This window comes from Arvicanthis niloticus, chromosome 27 (genome assembly GCF_011762505.2).
Source record: "Arvicanthis niloticus isolate mArvNil1 chromosome 27, mArvNil1.pat.X, whole genome shotgun sequence".
Taxonomy (NCBI): domain Eukaryota; kingdom Metazoa; phylum Chordata; class Mammalia; order Rodentia; family Muridae; genus Arvicanthis; species Arvicanthis niloticus.
Genome location: NC_133435.1, coordinates 17,723,732 through 17,743,076, shown reverse-complemented (window position 1 = coordinate 17,743,076; position 19,345 = coordinate 17,723,732). Strand labels below are relative to the sequence as shown.

Genomic DNA, 19,345 nt, shown 5'->3' with positions numbered 1-19,345 from the left:
TTTTTGTTTATAATCCATTTCATAGTTCCTTTTACTGCTCTACTAAATTTTCTAGGCTGAGCATACAAAGAATCATGTTATAGGCCCTGCACTTTTGTTGAAGGATGGAGCAGGAACTGCAGTCCACTCCTTTGATGGGCTCTCTTGTCAGCTCAGCTACTCACTTCCTTCTCCATAGAGGCTGTCCTGAAGTCATAGCAATCTTCTTGCCTCTGCCTCTTGAGTGCTATTACAGATACAAGCTTAGGAAAGGCTTTATTAGTAGTCAAATTGCTAGAAAAATCTTCATAATATGATACCTGGATTTTGAAGAAATAATTGAATGGAATGATCTGAAATCTCATTTTCTGAAAAGACAGAGCTGAAACCTGAGCCGTCGTAGCTCCTCATCCAGTGTTCTTTGGCATCACATGTTTTGTCCATAGCTCTCTGTGACATGAGCCACCTGTCATGATCTGCGGTAGGAAGAGTGTGATGCTCTCGTACATGCACATCTGATAGAGGGTCTAGACCAGGTAGTTTAACAGACTCTTATCGAAATTTGTGTCTTTCCCCCAAGTTTATCTGTAGGGGTCGTTGTTATGGTGACATACTGCATTTCCTGGTGACTCATTATTAATATTAGACAATATTCGTTATACTTCTTAAAAAGATTTACTTACGGTTATTTTGCCTTCACGTATGTCTGTAATTTGCGTGCAGTGTCTATGGAGGCCAGAAAAGGGTTTCAGATCCCCTAAGCCTAGAGTTACAGATGACTTTGAGCTGCCATGTAGGTGCCAGGAATCAAACTTGGAACCTCTGGAAGAGCAGCAAATACTCATTGACCACTGGGCCATCTCTGCAGCCCCTTGATTTTTTTCCCACATTGAAAGGCAGCATTAATATGCTTTTTATTCCCTTCCCTAGTAATCACACCTTTCTCAGATGTATGTTCAAAACCAAGTATTAGCTGGATGTTGTTAAGAGTAGTCAATATCTGCTCTCCCCCACATCCCCCCCAAAAAAGAATATAAAAAAGAAAAAGCAGCAGCAGCTTTTGCCTGGTGGTAATGGTACACTCCTTTAATCTCAGCACTTGAGAGGCTGAGGCCACCCTGGTCTACAGAGTTCCAGGACCGCCAGGACTACATAAAGAAACCATGTCTCAAAAACAAAACAAAAGAAAGGAGTGATTAGCAGAATTTACAATTAAGAAATGATTCTTTTAAAATAAGACAAATTTAGGAACTGCATAATTTCTTTTAGTACATATGATAAAAGCTAGCCTTGCTTTACTCCTTGAGTGTTAATTGTTCAGAGATAAATCTTTGTTGAAGCAAAAATAGATTGTGACCTAGAAATAACTTAATGTACATAAGTTTGGAGCTTTGGATTACATGTCATGGAGGGTTCTATCTAGACCCAGAAATGTGGAAATAACAGAATATCTTGGCATGCTCCACTTCTGTTAAACTTTCACCAGCCAAGAAGAAAAAGAGCATGCCCAGAAAAAAAATGATAGATAGAAACCTTTATACATGGTTTCATAAAAACCTTTTGTTTGCCTGTAGTTTTTCTTAGATTGTTTAACAAGTTCAAAGCTTTGTGCTAGTTTTGAACACTTTTCAGAAGTTCTGTGTATTTTGGGGAAGTTAAGACCTATGAGTCCTTGTCATTTGGTTCTGTTTATGTGTGTACGTACATACACTGGTAGGCAGTCCTATAATTATAGAGCCTTCTCCAGAACAATTATCAAATTGCAACATATAATAACTCTATACCAGGTTACTTTAAGGGATGAATGAGAAGTAAAAACTGCAATTTATGTGGTGAAAGAATTGGACAGCCAGAAGATCCAGAAACTATTGATTAATGTTAGGGAAGGGTTTCTCCCCTCAGCCCCGCACCATTCTAACATTTTAAAGAAAACTGCTTTGTCACAGTGTTGTTTGATCACAAGAAGTGTGTACCCTGTGCTTTGGCTCTGAGAGATTTCAGTAGTGGTAGTTGTGCCTCATGGAGGAGTGACCTAACACTTCTGTTGGGGTCTGGACATAGGAGTCCTATTTGTTTACCTGCTTGCTTCTCTAGGAGACTGAGCAGCTCTTACATATTCTCAGTATAGTCTTGGGATTTTCAAAGAGAAATTAAACAAGTATTCTTGCCCCCAAAGTCCAGGCTATTTAATTAGTTTCTGTTTACTATATAGATGGATATTTTCTATTTTCTATTTTGTTAATTATGAACTATTTCTAGACTTCTAACCCCCGGCCCCCCAAGTCCAGGCTATTTAATTAGTTTCTGTTAACTATACAGATGGATATTTTCATATTTCTAGACTTCAAATTAGATTTTGAGATATTTGTAAAGAAGGAATAAAAAACTTGCTACTCCATGATAAATGAATTTTATCATATGACTTTGCTCTGTGTTGAGTAATGGTTTTAAGAGGGAGTCATTTGTTTTGTTTTGTTTTATTTTGTTTTGTTTTGCTGATGACGTGAAAGGCCAAACCAGGACTGTGGGCAGACTGAACACATACTCAGCCACATCTCCAGCATCCAAATGATATGTACTAGTATATATATAGCACAGTTGTTAGATTTTGGTTAAAATGTTTATCTTCATAATTAAGACTTGGATGAAAAAAAAATTCCGTGGTGAATTACCAAAGTAAAGGTCACAAACTTAGGTCAGTGGTTTTTTAGAGAGTGGCTTCAAGAACACTATGATTTCACATCAATAACTGTTGTCTTTCATGCAGAACAGTATGGGGTTAAAGGGTGAACTACTTCACTAGAGTTTGATATTCTTGTTTTATTTGAAGTAAACATTTTAGAATGTGAATGTATTGGGGCTGGGAAGCAGCCTCTTCAACACTCAGTTACTTTGTTTGTTTGTTTGTTTATTACAAAGTAGCATATACTACAAAAATGTGGTCAGGTAAGAAATTTGTAATTTGGGTGTCCTCTTATATGCCTGACTTAGCAATACTTCCCCAAATTCTGCAAGTTTAGGACACTGGGTCTCTTAAATCTTTTCTTCTCCAGCTAAATTGGAAAGGGGAAGCCTTGGAGATGTCTTTTATTTGAATTTATGCACTTACAGATTCTGCTCTTCCCTTGTTTTTGAGATATAATCTCATGGCATAGCCCAGGCTGTCCTCACACAGCAGTCCTACTGCCTTGGCATCCTGAGTGCTGAGATTATAGGTGTATGTCACCACAGTGGAGAGTTTCTGTGTTGAACCCTCTTGCATCTCTTTTTACCCTGACCTTCCTTGGATTCAATAATTTGTGATTTACTGAATTTCATCCTTCAAGGATTATACTTAATTTTATGTGAACTTTTAAATTTGCTTTCATTACCCTTAAAGTCTACCTTCTAGGGACTACTTTTCTTAGAAATGATGTCAACTTTTTATGAAGAATTATTTGTGTCAGGTTTAGATTTACTTTTCTAGCCAGGTTGGATGGTTTTTTGGGATAGTGGAATGTGGCTTGCTTAGAAGTGTGAACAGTAAGATTAACTGTTAACTGTCTTTCAATTAAAATTTTCTTTAGAATACTGTGTAAAATTTTATGTCACATGAAGCATTCTTGCTGAAAGATAATTTGACAGATATGTTTTTAGCAAGATATGGTCCCTGTCTTGATTCGTATACCAGAGATGAAGATGAACAAATAAAAGACTAAAAAGAGCAAAACAGATAATTTCAATTAATTTTGCCTATCTCACAAAGGAATATCTTATTTTCAACCAACAGAAAATGAAAAAGAACAAAGAGACTTTTGTAGAGAAGCCTAGAATTTGAAATTTCCAGAAAAGTCCTTAGCATAATTGATGTAACTGAAAATATTTTTTTCCTAAATCTTTAGAAGAGGGGTAAACCATTTACTTACCTAGTTTAGGCCTCTGCCTTATGAATATTGTAATAGCAATAACTTTTCTTTTTTTTTAAATGGAGAAAGGCAATAAACCTTAAGCTGGGAACCGTGGGTTTGCTAATCAAAGCTGTATGGCTACAAGTCAGTCTCTTCAGGGTCTCTGTCATTTATCATGCTGCCTGTGTGCTCCGTGCTTCCCATCTTGTGATAACATGTGAGTTATTTTAGGGTGTTAGACTAAATGTTGTGAATATTAAGTCTGACCATGACCTAAGTTTTTCTGCAGCATTGTGGGTAGAAACAAGTCGCAATAAAGAATTCCAAACACTGCAGAACCCCTATGCAGGCAACAGGTCTGCCTGAAATCAGTCTTGGAAGTTGGCCCTGTCTCCAGCTGACTCGTTTTGTCAGACTGAGTTAAAAGATTAACCCCTGACATGTTCCTTTAAAAAAAAAAAAAAAAAAAAAAAAAAAAGGAAGGCAAAGATGGAACAAGCTCACAGGGCAGCACTTGCTGGGCTGGAGGCATTCTCTGTAAGATGAGTCGCCCAGGGAAAAGGGCTGCAGCTGTTGCAGAGACTGGGATTTTGTTGGCGGGTTTTGTTTTGTTGGTGGTGGTTGTTGGTTGTTTATTTGGTTAGTTTTGTTTTGTTGTAGGTGGTGGTTGTTGGTTGTTTATTTGGTTGGTTTTGGTTGGTTCTGTTTTTTAAATAGAGAAAAGGGTCTTGACGTAGAAGCTAGTTAACAATTGTGGTAAAGAAAATGATTATCCATATTAACCAGTTGCAGTTTTTTTGGGGGGTGGAGGTAAGGTACACTTCCAGAAGATGGTGCTTGAGAATGACAAGGTAGCAAGCAGATAAAAGGGTGGGGTGGGAAGAAATTCTATAAATTCCCTGTTAATTTTCTCGATGATCTTGTGGTTTTCAGGAAGACTTTATTAACAGTATTATATAGACAAGTTCAGGTGTGAGAGAAGTTCCCAAACCTCCTCTAAATTTAAATAGTAGTTTGTGTGTGTGTGTGTGTGTGTACTGTAACTGATACATTATCGCTGTCTTCAGACACACCAGAAGAGGGCATCGGATCCCATTATAGGTGGTTGTGAACCACTATGTGGTTGCTGGGAATTGAACTCAGGATCTCTGGAAGAGCAGTCAGTGCTCTTAACCATTGAGCCATCTCTCCAGCCTGTGTGTCTGGTGCCCCAAGAAGACAAAAAAGGGTGTTGGATCCCCTAGGATTAGAGTTACAAATGACTTTGAGCCACCATGTGGGTGCTAGGAGTGGAGACCAGCCTCTGGAGGAGCAGTGAGCCTTCTTAACTGCTGAGCATCTTCCAGCCTCCCTTCCACCATTAAAGAGAACAAAGAAATCCTAACCAGTTTTTTGATTTTTATAGCCCCCCCCCCAAAAAAAAAAAAGATAAATCTGTTTGGTTTTACTTTGAATTTTTTTGTTGGCCTGATTGTTACCCTCAGATTATTACATTTTTGCCTGTAAAATAAAAACTGGGAGGAAATTCTGTTTCCCTGTGTTGTAATGGCCATGGCTACATAGGGGATTTACATTATATGGTGTGTTTTACCAGCAAAGCTAGCAAGCACTTTCTCTGCTGAGCTTAACTGCTGCAGCCTTTTCTTTTCTTACCCATTGTAAAAGTTATTTCAGGTAGAAAAGAAAATAACTGAAAGTTGTCAGTGTATTGTGACTTTCCTCTTCTCCTTATGCTCGCATGATTTCTGTTGAGAAGTACAATATTTTTTTAGTAATTAATAGAAAAGAAAAACTTTATCTTAAGTTGAATTTTTTTTTTTTTTTTTTTTTTTTTTTTTTTTTTTTTTTTTTTTAGTTTAGTTATTCCTTCAAAGGAGAACAACTTTCTATGAAGGACTAAACTTTATTTGAAAGGTTTTAAGACATGGCATTGTTAATTGTAAATCAAAGCTTTTCACACAGTTCTCCAAGGGCTGAGGCAGGCCTTTGTGGTCTCTCAGGAGGGAGGAAGTTGCTTGTGTTCTGCAGACTGGCATTTAATAGCTGCTGTGCAGTGATGTTCTTTTGCAGCTGCTGCTAGGCCTTTTCTCTGTCTGGGGAGTGGGAGCTCTCATTGTTGCCCTGATGCTGTCAGCTTTTGAATCCTGTGTTAGTCGGCCTTATTGCCTGCTGCTGTTTTATTACTGTGACTCAATCAGTATGTTTCCTAAGAATGGTGTTTGTTTGGGGTTTTTGTTTGTTTGATTGGTTCAGTTTTTGTCTCTTACAGACTAGTCATAGAATATTTCAGTGGATTTTGCCTCATGAAAAGTGTCTTTTAAAAAAGTGATGTGTCTCTTTGCACAGTCTTGCTGTTATCTTTGGAGCACAGAGAGAAGAAATAGTACAAAGAGTTTGATGTGAGTAATAAAAAATAAAATAAAGGTTGTTACTCTGTTTTTCTAGGTTAGAATTTACACAAAATGATAAATTGTGAGAATATTTTGGATAGTAAATTGTGTCTGTGTGAAACATACTTAGAGACAAAAGCTTCAAGTCTTTGACTTTATAATATTATGAGCTAGAATAATCAGACATTTTTTCCTAAGAAATGTTTTAACTATAAATAACCATTTCATAGGAATAAGGAGAGACTTCTAGTAAGCCATATTTACTTTACTAGCTAGAATGAACATTTTATCTCTACACTCACCAGCCTTTCAATCTTTAAATTATAACACTTTTTCCTGTTCCATCACCAAATTATTTATTACATACTAGATGTTCTAAAGGGTGCATTCTTTTGTAAACTCTTCATTAGTGTTGTGAATGAGAAATCCAAGGAACTTTATAAACAAAAGTCTTTATTCATTAAACTTTTCCTTTTTTAAGAATGTCAGTTTAAGCACAGGTAATTTATTTTGAAGGTAATTTCTAATTTAAAAAAATTTTTTGAATTACTTTTTCACAATGTAACAAAAACAACAAAAAGAAAATTCTAAAATGCATACATTCTTGTCTGTAAAGTGGTACTTAAATGATGGTCCACTTTCTCCAGGAAATGATTTTGAACAAGGCTTAACTGTCTGGATCCTCCTTGTTCCGTATGATTCAATGTTTCCAGTTCCTGATTGCTTGATCATGTGTTTATCAGAGTTGAAAGCAACTTTAGACCATGCCAGATGGGAATGTTGCTGGAGGTGTAGCAAGCAAGGCTTCCTTTCACAAGTGCTCTAATTTAATTCAAACTAAAAACAGATTAGCAGAAGATTGCTTGTTAACGCTCTCTGGCTCTCTCTCTTTCTCTCCTTCTCTCTCTTTCTCTCTCTCTCGCTCTCTCTCTCTCTCTGTTTCTGTCTCTCTCTCTTTCTCTCTCGCTCTCTCTCACTCTCTGTCTCTGTGTCTCTCTCTCTCGCTCTCTCGCTCTCTCTCACTCTCGTGTGTGTGTGTGTGTGTGTGTGTGTGTGTGAGAGAGAGAGAGAGAGAGAGAGAGAGAGAGAATTAGTTATTATTTTGTACATTTACCTTTAAGATACAGTTTTTTTTTTATTTAGATACAGTGTGTGATCCTTGTATATTTAATTTCAGCACTCCAAAGTTTGTCTATTTGGTTTCCTCCACCAGTGCAAGGATTTGGTGGAAATTGAAAGAAGTTGATTATAGCATGAACCCTCCCTCTGCGCTCTGTGAGTTGGTTCAGTCCTATTTTGCATAAGTTCCTTTTGAGTAGTTCCATGTGTGAATGCATAGTACTGGGGACTTGGGCTGCCTGTGTGGATATATGTCTTGGAGAGAAGCTGTGTGCGTCAGCTGCAAATAACATTTCTAAAATCAACATGTATTGTGCTTACCCTGTCCCTGGAATGGGCAACAGTTCTTTGATGTATTACTACAATGGGAAAACGGTAAGCCTTTTTCTTTCTCATACAATGCCTTACTGACTTGTTTAATGAAATGTGGTACAATTTTACTGCATTGTAGTAGAACCCGTACAAGTTTTATTCTTTTACCATAAGTTAGATTGTATGTTTATTTGTGTCATTGAAGTCATGTCTTCAACAGTTACTTGGAATAGTGACTCCAGCAGCTTAGTAGTTGTTGGCTTTTATTTTTAAATTACTATATACCTGAATTTGAGTTCTTTTTAGTTTAACATTAATAGTTCTAGCATAAGCTTGAAAGTACACTTATTTTTTACATTTTCATATATTATAAACATAATTTATACATAAGGACATAAGCATATTGAGTATTATGTGATGCTTTGTAGATGGATGGGAAAGATGAAAGTCATCCTGGGTATTCATAAAAAGAACAAGTATGAAGCTCTGGGAATGATTAGGGAAGCAGTCAGCTATCGAAGGCCGTGTTTCCTGTTTGGAGTTTCAGGTCCAGCCTGATTTTCCTAGGATACCATCTGTTTCTAATCATGTTAGAATTCTGACTCTATGGAGATTTATAACATAAATCACTATTTTTTTTTAAAAAAAAAATGCATTTCTACATTTCCAAATAATATAGTCCTGGTTAATTTATAGCCAATTTTTAGGTATTTTAAAATAGTTTTCTGTATTGCTAAGCAAGAATATTCTGTTGTTTAATTACTTAGTATTAACTATGTAGTGTATTTCTGAAAATGAATCTTTAAAAGCCATAGGAATTTTGTATATGGTAAAAAGTATCCTGAGAGATTCCGAGGCACCATTGTGGAGTCCTTGACACACAGTACAAAGCATTACCTTATGCCCATTTAGTCGCACTCACCTGAGGCTCGGTGGCTGCGTCCTCAGCTTTGTTCTGAGTCTCTCACATTTTATGAAAAATGCATTTGTTATAGCTTCAGTGATTTTTGTGGGAAGGCATTTTAAATAGTAGGATTTTAATTTTTGAGAAACTAATTACATTTTCCTAAAAGAGTATGAAGTTCGGTGTATTCATTCTTTCCTGTTTTTCACTTGAGAGTTTTTGAAAGCAGCATGTACCTTGGAAGGCTGGTGAGCACTAGCGGAAGGAAGGGTCGCTCCATCTGCCCACTGCTTCTGTGCTTTCGGATCCATCTAGAGGGTTAATAGTGGACTCTTGTAAGTCTTAGTAGATGTTAGTCAGGCCAGGCTAAAAAAAAAAATATTTAAGCTCATTGGAAGTATGTATTTAAGTTTCCTGTAGTCTAGACCCTTGGAGAATGTGAAAAGTAGATTTAAGTGGGCAAGCCACGGTTACTTTCTTGATAATAGTTTCCTTGTCAGCTGCCTTTCATATGTAAAAAATATAAAATTAAAAGAAGTTTGTTTAAAGATGTCATGTAAGTGTGTGAGCATGCACATATGTAAATTCAGTGAAGTTCATTTCCCAGATCCCTGTGCATCAGACTGTAGCTCAGGTCACTCTGCCACAGGCATCTCTTTGTTCTGCACTGAGACGGGTACTGGGACACTTTGGATAATATTAAGCATTCCGAGTTTATGGTACATGGCATAGCTGGTATAGAGGAGGTGTATAGCTTGAAAATTGATAGCCCTGTGCCTAATATAGAGCAAAGGTGACATATATGTTCCTAGAAAATAATGAGGCAATCATACTTTATTTTCAGTCCTGTGTCATGAGAGTCTACACATCTTACTGTTTGATACATGGCTATTCTCTACTAATTACAAGAATGTTATTGAAATTATGAGAAACATTCCTAATATCTTCAGTTTTCCTCAATAAGAGCACTAGTGAGTGTGTAATTATGCTATCTAAAATGTATATGAATACATCATTATCATGGTATCTATTAGGAAATGTTAGCCTACCAAGTGTTCATGTAAAAAGTAAAACTATTAATATTTTGACTCTAAAATGAAATAGATTTCTTCACTTGAGTAATGGATTTTTTTTGTATTGGTAGTAAATGGGTTAAGTTTAAGGTTATTTGTTAGTTCCATTTTATTGATTTAAGATGATATATAGAACATTAGTATTTTAAATGCTGCTATATTCCCATTGATTTTATTATTTACAGGGTGTAGCAGGTGTTATAAGAAAAGCTGAGCAGTTCTGGTCTGAAGCACAGTGCCATTCCTTTTTCAGCATTTTAAGTTTTCAGTTTTGTTCCATGTATCTGATTGGTTTGAGATCTTTTCATAAATCCAGTCAGATGCTAGGAAAAGTGAGATTAGCCAGAGAGGAAAAGCCTTGTGTTACCAAGAGTGTGTGGTTAAGTGTTATATTGTTTGGAAAGTAACAGAGTTAATGTGTATATGCAGAAGAACCAAAATTGCTAACTGTGTTTCTCCACTATTTAAAAACATGTCCTGTGTCACATGTGTGATTATACTATGCAGTGCACTGTAAAGTATTAATCGTCATGATAAATTGGGGGGATAGATCTAACTACTCTTGAACATTATGCTTTTTAATTTTAAAAAATTTCAAGGAATAGTAAATACCTGAGGCTTAATTTTTAAGAATTTAGCCTGCATTTAGTCCTCTTATTGGCACAAATAATGTTCTACAAGCAAAAATGTAGTCTTGCAGGAACATTAAGACTGGCATTCCTGCCTGCCTGTGATCCCAGCAGCCTCTTTTATTATTGTTTTATTATCATTATTTAGTTGGTTAAATTGTTCAAGGTACTATGAACCAAAAATACCTCAAACTTTCTAGTTATTCTAACAAATAAAAGACAAAGTTTTAAACTTAAGCTTGAAATCACATTCTGAGTACTGAACTTCTTTAGATAGTATCTGGGTTAGAAAAGATAGAAACCAACACTATTGCATAGACCACTCCAGGCCATGAAAAACTTTATGTCTGACTTCTTTCTGTCAGAACACTGTCTTCATTTTGATACTATAAGCCTCATTTCATAAATAAAGACAATGAGTCAGAGGCTTGAATTAATTTGTTTAAATTCCACCGAGATAGTGAGTTCTGAGTTTGAATCTAATTTCTTCTCCAAGATAAAAGTCTTTTCCTTTATATCATACAAGTGAATTTGTCTCCACAGTGAACTCAATGAGTCCTTGTTCCCCCTTGTGTCTGTATTGCAAGCAAGTGAACCAGGGTAAACACTAGAACACCTTTACAGATACATTGAATGTCTGATCATAACGCTAATTGTCTTAATTCTTATTAGTGTGGTTTCTCAGGCTATGTGTGGTGTGTGTGTGTGTGTGTGTGTGTGTGTGTGTGTGTGTGTATGGGTGTATGTCTCTGTGTCTGTCTGACTGTATGTGTGTCTCTCTATCTCCATGTATGGCTGGAGATAGAACCCAGAGCCTCAAACATGGGTGGCAAACACTTTACCAATGACATCTGTCATCAGCCCAGTCAAGCAGGAATTTTCAATTTTTCTGTAAGACACCTGTTAACTGTTAGAGATGTTAAAGACATGAGAACATAAACTGTCTGGTTCCCTTTTCTAATATAATTAATTATATTAAAAATTAGTTTAGCCATGGTTTGGCCTTTCTGTGTTCATATATTGTGTTTCCTTACAAGAACTAGAATAACAATGAACTCATTACATTATAAATTATTATAAGACTTATTTTTCAAATGAATTTTTTAGTGGGCATCAATAAAAGTGCACATGTGTGCACACACACACAAATATGAATGTATATAAAATTGAAGCTCTGTTCTTTTGGTGGATTTAGTATTAGTTACTGTGAGAGAAAGTACAGTAAATTCAAATGTCCTGGCATGTTAAGTGTAATATTTTTATGATAGGGACCATGGCATCATACAAAAATTCTCTGGACAAGTTATACTAAAGGCATTGAATGATAAGAACATTTGCATAAATCAGGGGGATGGGACTAAGACTATAATATATAAACTCAAGGAGGTTTTTTTTCTTTGATCTAATTCATTGCAGATATCCTTTCCACCTACCCATGAATGTATTGAAAAGGGACCAGGGGCTTCACTCATCTAGTAATATTTTTCATGTAGATAACTGAAAGGTGATACACACTGTTCTGCATATTACCTTAGAAAGTAAGGCCCAAGCTGTTCTTTTAAAAGACTACTTTCTGAAGAAAAAAAATGTGACTATTTGAAAAACAGTTGCATATATAAGACAAATGAAATATACTTGATGATGTTAAAATTAATTTTCAACTGTGTCTCATTTAATTTAGATATTTTCTTCACAGTTAAAAGCGGTAATATTAACATGTTTGTTCTGAGCCAGGTGGTGGTAGTTTAATCCCAGTACTCTGGAGGCAGAGGCAGCTGGATCTCAGATATTGAGGCCGACCTGGTCTACAGAGTGGACAGCCAGGGCTACAGAGAAAAACTCTATCTTGAAAAGAAAAAACAACACCAACAAACCTTTGTTCCAAGGCACTGAAAACTGTAAAACTGTAAATATTATCCTAGAGAGGAAAGTTTTTACAAGTTTCTACAACCTAGACATGTCTCTGGAGATTTGGTGGAAAGAGGGGGGAAACTTAGAAAGTTAAAGCATGTTTCTCCCACTTACAGAAGCTCAGTGTGCCTTAGCAGCTGGCTGGCAGAGGAGGAAGACAGTAAGTGGATCTGTCTGTCCCTGCACTTCCTTCACTTTGCTTCTTAATGCTCTGGGTGTGGCACCTGTGCAACCTTAGTGGCACAATCTAAGTCTTGGATATTAAATTGAAGTTACCATAAAAACTCTAGTAGCAGATTGGACTTTATGGCAAAATTTACCATCTTAATGTTCTATCAGAATACTAAAAACATGAAGATATTTGTCAAATCCAGTTAAACTGCCATTCATAAATTCACTTTAACATTTTTATGTAGTTTCCTTTGAGGTTGTATTTAACTCTGATTAGAGAGGAAACAAAGGAAAGTAGGAAGACCTGAATTTCAGTCTTCACAAAGCAATTAAAGGTTTGTTTGTTTGTTTGTATCCTAGAGTACATATAGATGCATATGTGTACAAATATTGGACCCAAAGTCATTAGAAGAATATTTTCAGAGCTGTGTCACATCCTCTACTGTCTGGCACTTGTTGGAATATAATTTTTAATGCCAAAATTTTATTTACTCTTTAACAGCCTCTTTTTACAAAATTCAGATCTTAGAAATTGGAAGATGGAGACCTTGTTGTGTACTACTGTGTGTTAACTATAAAAGTTAATCAGCAGTAACTTAATTGAAAAGTCAATTTGTCTAAGAATTGCCTCTTTTTTTTTTTTTCCTTCGTCCTGGAGTGCATTAGTACGAATGTTTTACATTATACTCCCAGAGGCTTACGCGTGGCATTAGTACAAGGTTTCAGTTAGGTTGGGATTTTCCTTCTTCTGTTGATCTGGATTTTCTTTCTCCTTTTTATGTTTTACGTTCAGCTAGGTTTTGTAAAATTTGTACTTGTTTACTACATAGTCTGATTGCATAAGCCATAACTTATGCATTGTATAAGTTAGCCAAATAATTATTTTTATTTTATATTTTTAGAAGTTGTGAATTGTGCTGAAGATAAGTTGTTACAAGTCTAAACTGTTCCCATATTAGGGGTTTGTGTTAGCATATTTTAAAGTTTTTAATGATATTGAGTATACTGATAGAAGCTTAAAGAGAATTGTTATTCAAATCATCCTGACAAAAGAGCAATAGAACTCTACACATAGAGTTTTCAGGAAAATGTCTATACTTCTTCTCTGTACCCTGCAAGTATTGATGTAACCTAGGCCTCAGGCATGCTTAGGCAAGTACTCTACCACTTAGCCACACTTCCAACCATCCTTTTATCTATTCCAAATTAGGTGACAATTTTCAAAATATTTTGAGAATTTGGGCTGCTTTTCATAGGCCTTGGAGTGTATACAATTTCAAAATACTTCTTACAAAGTATTTTGTGTAGGGCTCAACATCTGGGTAAAGGACTATTAGCCATGTGTGGCAGTTTAAATTAAGAAAATGGAATTAAAATTCCATTTCTTCTTTGTACCATCTACATCTTCTCAGGTGGCCACTGGATAATGGCTGCAGCATTGGATGACACATGGGACAGCATTTTCTTATCACCTGAAGTTCTTTTGTTCTGGGGATAGGCTCTGTAAGTAATAGTCACTCATCCTGAAGAAGTCTCCCCTCCTTGTCTTTTGAGCTATTCAGAGTATCAGTCATCAGAATATGGACCTATCTATCTTTTTAACTAAAGCTTCTGAGCGTATGTGTGTGTGTGTATGTGCTTTGCATCTTTTGTCAGTAATTACTACACTCATTATGCGTCCTTGTTGTACAGTGCTGTTCCGAATATTAATTACAAAAAGGGTGCATTGAAAAAAGATGTAATGCACAATGCCTTAACCTTTAGAGCTCCAGAGTTCTCTGCACCAAATTTGAGTGAGGGTCATTCATATGTTAAACTGAAGCATCCAAGTCAGCAGGAATCTGTCTTTGCCAAATTTGCTGCAGTTGGTTGCATGAAGTAAAATATTCTGAACATAATTGCATAATCACTACTGTAAATATCCTTGAAGTGTGCTATACTGTCTTTTTTTTTTTAATTACCCTGGGTTACATAGTATGAGAACAGTCAAGATATTGTTAAGAGTTTATTCCTTTCAGCCAGATTTGATGATGGAAAGGAGCATAGTGCGGTATCAGTTGTGGTCTGACTTAGGAGTATCTGTTGAGCAGATACCACAAATAGTGCCTTTAGACCTTCCTTAGGCATTTCTGCAATAGCTGGCCATGCCTGGCTTTCTGAAACTGAAGCTGGAACTCTAAGCAAATTCCTGTCTAGAAATTAAGCAGAACATCTTAAAATATCTAGTTGTCTTTTCCTCTAATATCTTTAAAATAGTTTGACTCCTGGTAGATTTTAATCATCTTAAAGTGTAAGTACTCACTCCTGTCTCTTGATTTTAAGATTGTTTGTTTTGCTACAGAATCATCCTTGAGATTTAAGTGTATCATTAACCAGAATTTTTTTTAAAAAAGTTGACATCTGTGTACAGGTGATTGGATGATATCAGCAGCCTGGTTTAATTTGTAGCAGTACTGATTGTGACGAGGGAAGACTTGCTCTTCTTGTAGACTTGGCTGACTGTTCCCCACATCTGGAGCTAATAAACTCCCTGACCACATCAGTTGTGCTTTGATCTCAATTGAGACTGGCACAACTGCCGGTTCATAGCTCTGCATCTGTGTTTTGCAAGCCATGGCTGAGATACCAAAAGCAAAGTTAGAACAGTGCCAGAGGGCCTTTGACGGCCACAGTCTGCAAACTGTTTCTGTCATGAAAACCTGAACTTGTACTAGTGTGTAAACAATGGAGATGCTTAGAGTTTTGCTTACCATCTTCATTTGTAAGATCTTCTTTTAGGGGGAAAGGGAGTGTTGGGAGTTTTAGTTTGTTTTTTCAAGACAGTTTCTCTGTATACCCCTGGCTATCCTGGAACCTGTTCTGTAGACCAGGCTGGCCTCAGACTCAGCATTGGGATTAAAGGTGTGTGCCATTCTGTTCAGCTTTATCTTGTAAAACTCTTATTTCCAAAATCTGTGTACAGAGATTTTTCTCTAAAAAACAAACTTTGCCTTTAATACGAGGTGTCACCCTCATTTTCCCATTCCCCTTCAGAGCCTTTGAATGCAGGTCAGTATGTACATATTTTCCTATGCTTTGTTTTACTTACCTTAGTTTCCTCATTTATATGATAGCTATTATTATTAATTTAGCATAAGTTTGTGACTCCAAATAGATATTTCTCTTTGTTGTTATCATAAAAGCAAATTTATAAGACGTTTTGAATCATAAGAACATCATATCTGGCATACAAGGTGCTGTAGGACCAAAGACAAATATAAATCAGCAAATCATTTTGAAATTTAAGATGATAAATAATATACATCTTTTTGTTGCATGAAGTGACACATCAAAACTGGATTTTTTTGTTTTCTAAGTGTTGGGGGTTCACATTATATTTTGGGCTATAACTTGAATAGAAGTTTACTAAACAGAATTGAGATAGAGACTTATTTCTGACTATGTGTGTAGTAAGAGCAGGTTTGTAATGAAAAGTATGTTTTGATACTGTCTTCTACATTTGATTCTGGTTTGTATTTCCAGCAAAGGCTAGAAGCTTACTCTATGTGGAAGCTTACTCACCTTGTTTTGGGGAGTTCCATATAGAGAAGAGCAAAGGACATCCAGTTATGCTAAAATTAGGAACTGAAACTTTGTTGAGTTTGTTTGCTTGCTTGCTTGCTGGTTTACTTATTTAAATTGGATCTCACTCTGTAGCCTAAAGTAGCCTGGAATTTGCTATGTAGCTAAAGCTAGCCTTGGATTTATGGAAGTCCTCCTGTTTCAGCCTCCCAAGTCTTGAAATGACAGATGTGAACTACTGTGCCGGGCTTTGAAAAAAAAAACTTAAGAAAAAGAATATAGTTAGATTCTTTTCCTGAAAAATTTAAAATACACACACACACACACACACACACACACACACACACACACTTAAATCTAGCATGGTCTCTTTTTTTAAATACCTCTAAAGTTATCTTTTTATTATGTGTGTGGGTGTTTTGGTTGTATATACATTTGTTCATTACTTCATGCCTATTGTCCATGGAGGCCAGAAGAGGGTATTAAATCTTCTGGAACTGGAATTATGCATCATTATGAGCTTCCATGTCGGTACTAGGGACAGAACCTGGGTCTCCTGCTTTTGACTACTGAGCCATCACCTCCAGCCCCCTAATACAATCTTTCATGAAATAGGTTTAAAGTAGAAAATTATGTTAAATACATACATGTGTCACACTCTCTGTCAAGACCTTGTGTATAATTTCTAAGAACATAGCTTCTCCCAAACTTATCAGGGACCACAGGTGTATGCTTCCTTTATGTACAGTAGGCTGTGTGCTTCTGTGAGTAGAGTCAACTATCACAAAACCTGTGACAAATGTCATTAGAAACTGACCAGTGGCAATACTCAACAGTGTACTGCCTTCTGTTGGAGTGGTAGGAATATAGTATGTCAGCTACTTCTCACTAGCTACTTACTGCATTTTCAGAAGCACCGTGTGTGCTAAACATCTGATTATAGACATTACCTCATCTCATCTTCCCCTTTGAGGTACAGGATAGAGCACCTTACAGATGAGAAATTCAAGCCTCGGAAAGACTAGGAATCTGTATGGTTAGTGCCTTTCAAGAAGAATAAACTTTAATAGCTTGTGAATATATAATTCATAGTTTTTGTAATTTTTTTTTTAGTTGCTCCCGCTGTAACCTTGGTATAAGAACCAGTACCAACCCCCCAGGGCTTTGTTTGCTAGGCTCTGCCAATAACCTGTGTGCTTTGAACCCCAGCTCTTTCCCTTACTGCTGTGTTAAGCTAAAACACATCATATACTAAAAGTCTTTTTTTCTACTTCTAAGATGTAACTGTTGCTTAAGTTTCTTCTATATACTTCCAGAAATTCTCAATGACCATACAATATGTATGGTTTTGTATATTTCTTAAAATGATGTTAACTTTCTCTAAGTGAAATTTAAATTTTGTTTTATAGTGAAATGTAATAGATACACTCCTAACAAGGCAAAATCAATTTCTTGTACTTGTACTGCTAAAATTAACTTCCTTTCCTTTTTTTTTTTTTTGACTCCTGGTGTACTTTTACAGTCCACTGGTGATGTAAGACATTTTGTCGGGAGAGTTGATGTTAAGACAGTCTCACTCCTTTGACAAGTTTGGCATTGAGGTTGTCTATCCTTCTAGTTACTGGAGCACATGCATTAGCCACTGTGCTAGGCTTCATACATAAGTTTACTTGTTATTTTTGTTGTTGTTGTTGTTGTCATTGTTGTTTTTCTTCTAAGGTTCAGTAGTCCTGAGAATGCTGCGATTATATTTCATTCACCGTTTATTTGGATGCCCATTTAGTTTTCCTAAGGATTGTAAATGTTGGCCATTTGATAGTTCAAAATATTCATAGTTTTCTTATCTGAAGTAAATATTCACTAAAGGAAATTATTACTGCCCGAACAATTAAATAATCCTTTTTCCAAAGATATGGTGGACTTGAAAGTGTACCTGAAATTTAAGAATAAAACCTCACAGCAGAATTTGCTTTGATTTCCTAAGTTTTTTTCTGTTTGTGATCTGTACTAATAGAGATAATACAGACCTTCTTAGGTTCTTTGTGAAACGTAGATCTCATTTTATATAATACATTTTAATTAATTATCCTGTTTTAAGGTATATGCACCATCCCCAAATTCTGACGATTTCAACCGTGAATCTCCTGGTTACCCGTCTCCTAAGCCACCAGCCAGTGTGTTCGCTAGCACTTTCTTTATGCAAGGTAAGCACTACCAAACAGTTGTCAGAGCTCTCAGTGTGCTGCCGTTACAGTATGAGACAAAAGAGTATCTGTGCAAACGTTCAGACGGTGCTTTTCTAATGTTTCTTTTGGTTTTGGTTTTTTTCTGTAGCCAGTTAAAAATTAGCCATATAATATTCTAGAGGGATTCACTGCTAATTTTAATTTAGTTAAATTATCCAACAAATCTTTGGATTAATCATCTAACTGTTGACTGAGAAAAATGAATAAAGCTGCCATAGTTTATTTTAGAATTTTAAATTATGAAAACTAGAAGCAATAATGGTTTCTGGTTTGGATACCAGTTCTATATCACACATAGTATTACCAACAGGAAGAGTAAATATCGAAAACTGAGCAAAACCTGTTGAAAGAAGAGATGTTACATTTTCTCTGTTCTGACTTGACAGATCACTTCTGTCTGGCCTGTGGCTCAGCACTGGGAAGTATGTATGTGGAAGCAGCCCACTGTTACATAGTAGGGTCTTGACTGTGCTGTTGGTGTGAAGTCATTGCTGCCGTCTCATCGGAAGCGTCACTATATAATGTGACTTTTTACCTAGGCGTGCTGTGGGAGAAACCTCTCCAGTCCGCATTTTCAGAATATCTGATATGATGGGTGTTGCCTATTATGGGTTCAGACCTTTGGTAGAACATCTAATCAAAAATTAAATAAAGCTTGTCCCCAGATTTCAAGTGTTTATTAAAACTTTCTTGGTATGAAATATGCCTTTTGAGGACAACACATACTTGGGTTACAATGACCCATCTATTACAGTTTGAGCTGGTTTTTTCTTACTGCAAAAGTTAACTTTTTAAATAGTAATTTGGAGACTAGGAAGGAAAAAAAACTGATAGAATTTTAGGTTAAAGGAGTGGAATAATATCTGCAGGTATGAGGTTTGTTTCTGTTGCTGTGATAAAATACCCTGACAAAAAGCAACCTAGAGAAGGATGGCAATCTATCACAGCAGGTAAGTCAAAGTAGTTGTAATGTAAATACACTGTGATATCACATCACTAAAGGGAAGTGAGTGTGTGCACTCACATTCTCAGCTCACTTTTTTTTTCCACTCTTAAATAGTTCAGGGAATAGACAACAAAAGGGTAACTTTCACATTCCATTAACCCAATTAAGAAAACTTCTCACAGACATGCCCCCACCCGGTCTGATCTAGGCAATCTCT

The 19,345-nt window shown here is 36.2% G+C and overlaps 1 protein-coding gene across 13 annotated transcripts in view; it reads left to right on the top strand.

The window, feature by feature from the left end:
• The window catches only part of Tcf12 (transcription factor 12), a 271,626-nt gene that overhangs the window by 212,402 nt on the left and 39,879 nt on the right, over positions 1-19,345 (top strand). For 10 of the 13 annotated variants that reach the window (XM_076926247.1, XM_076926244.1, XM_076926250.1 and 7 more), the window contains one exon: positions 18,035-18,140. In XM_076926247.1, coding sequence (XP_076782362.1) covers positions 18,035-18,140 — 106 coding nt within the window. Of the gene's footprint in view, positions 1-7,666; positions 7,751-18,034; positions 18,141-19,345 lie in introns of those variants that run through there. The other 3 variants (XM_076926256.1, XM_076926255.1, XM_076926254.1) reach the window with 1 other exon arrangement.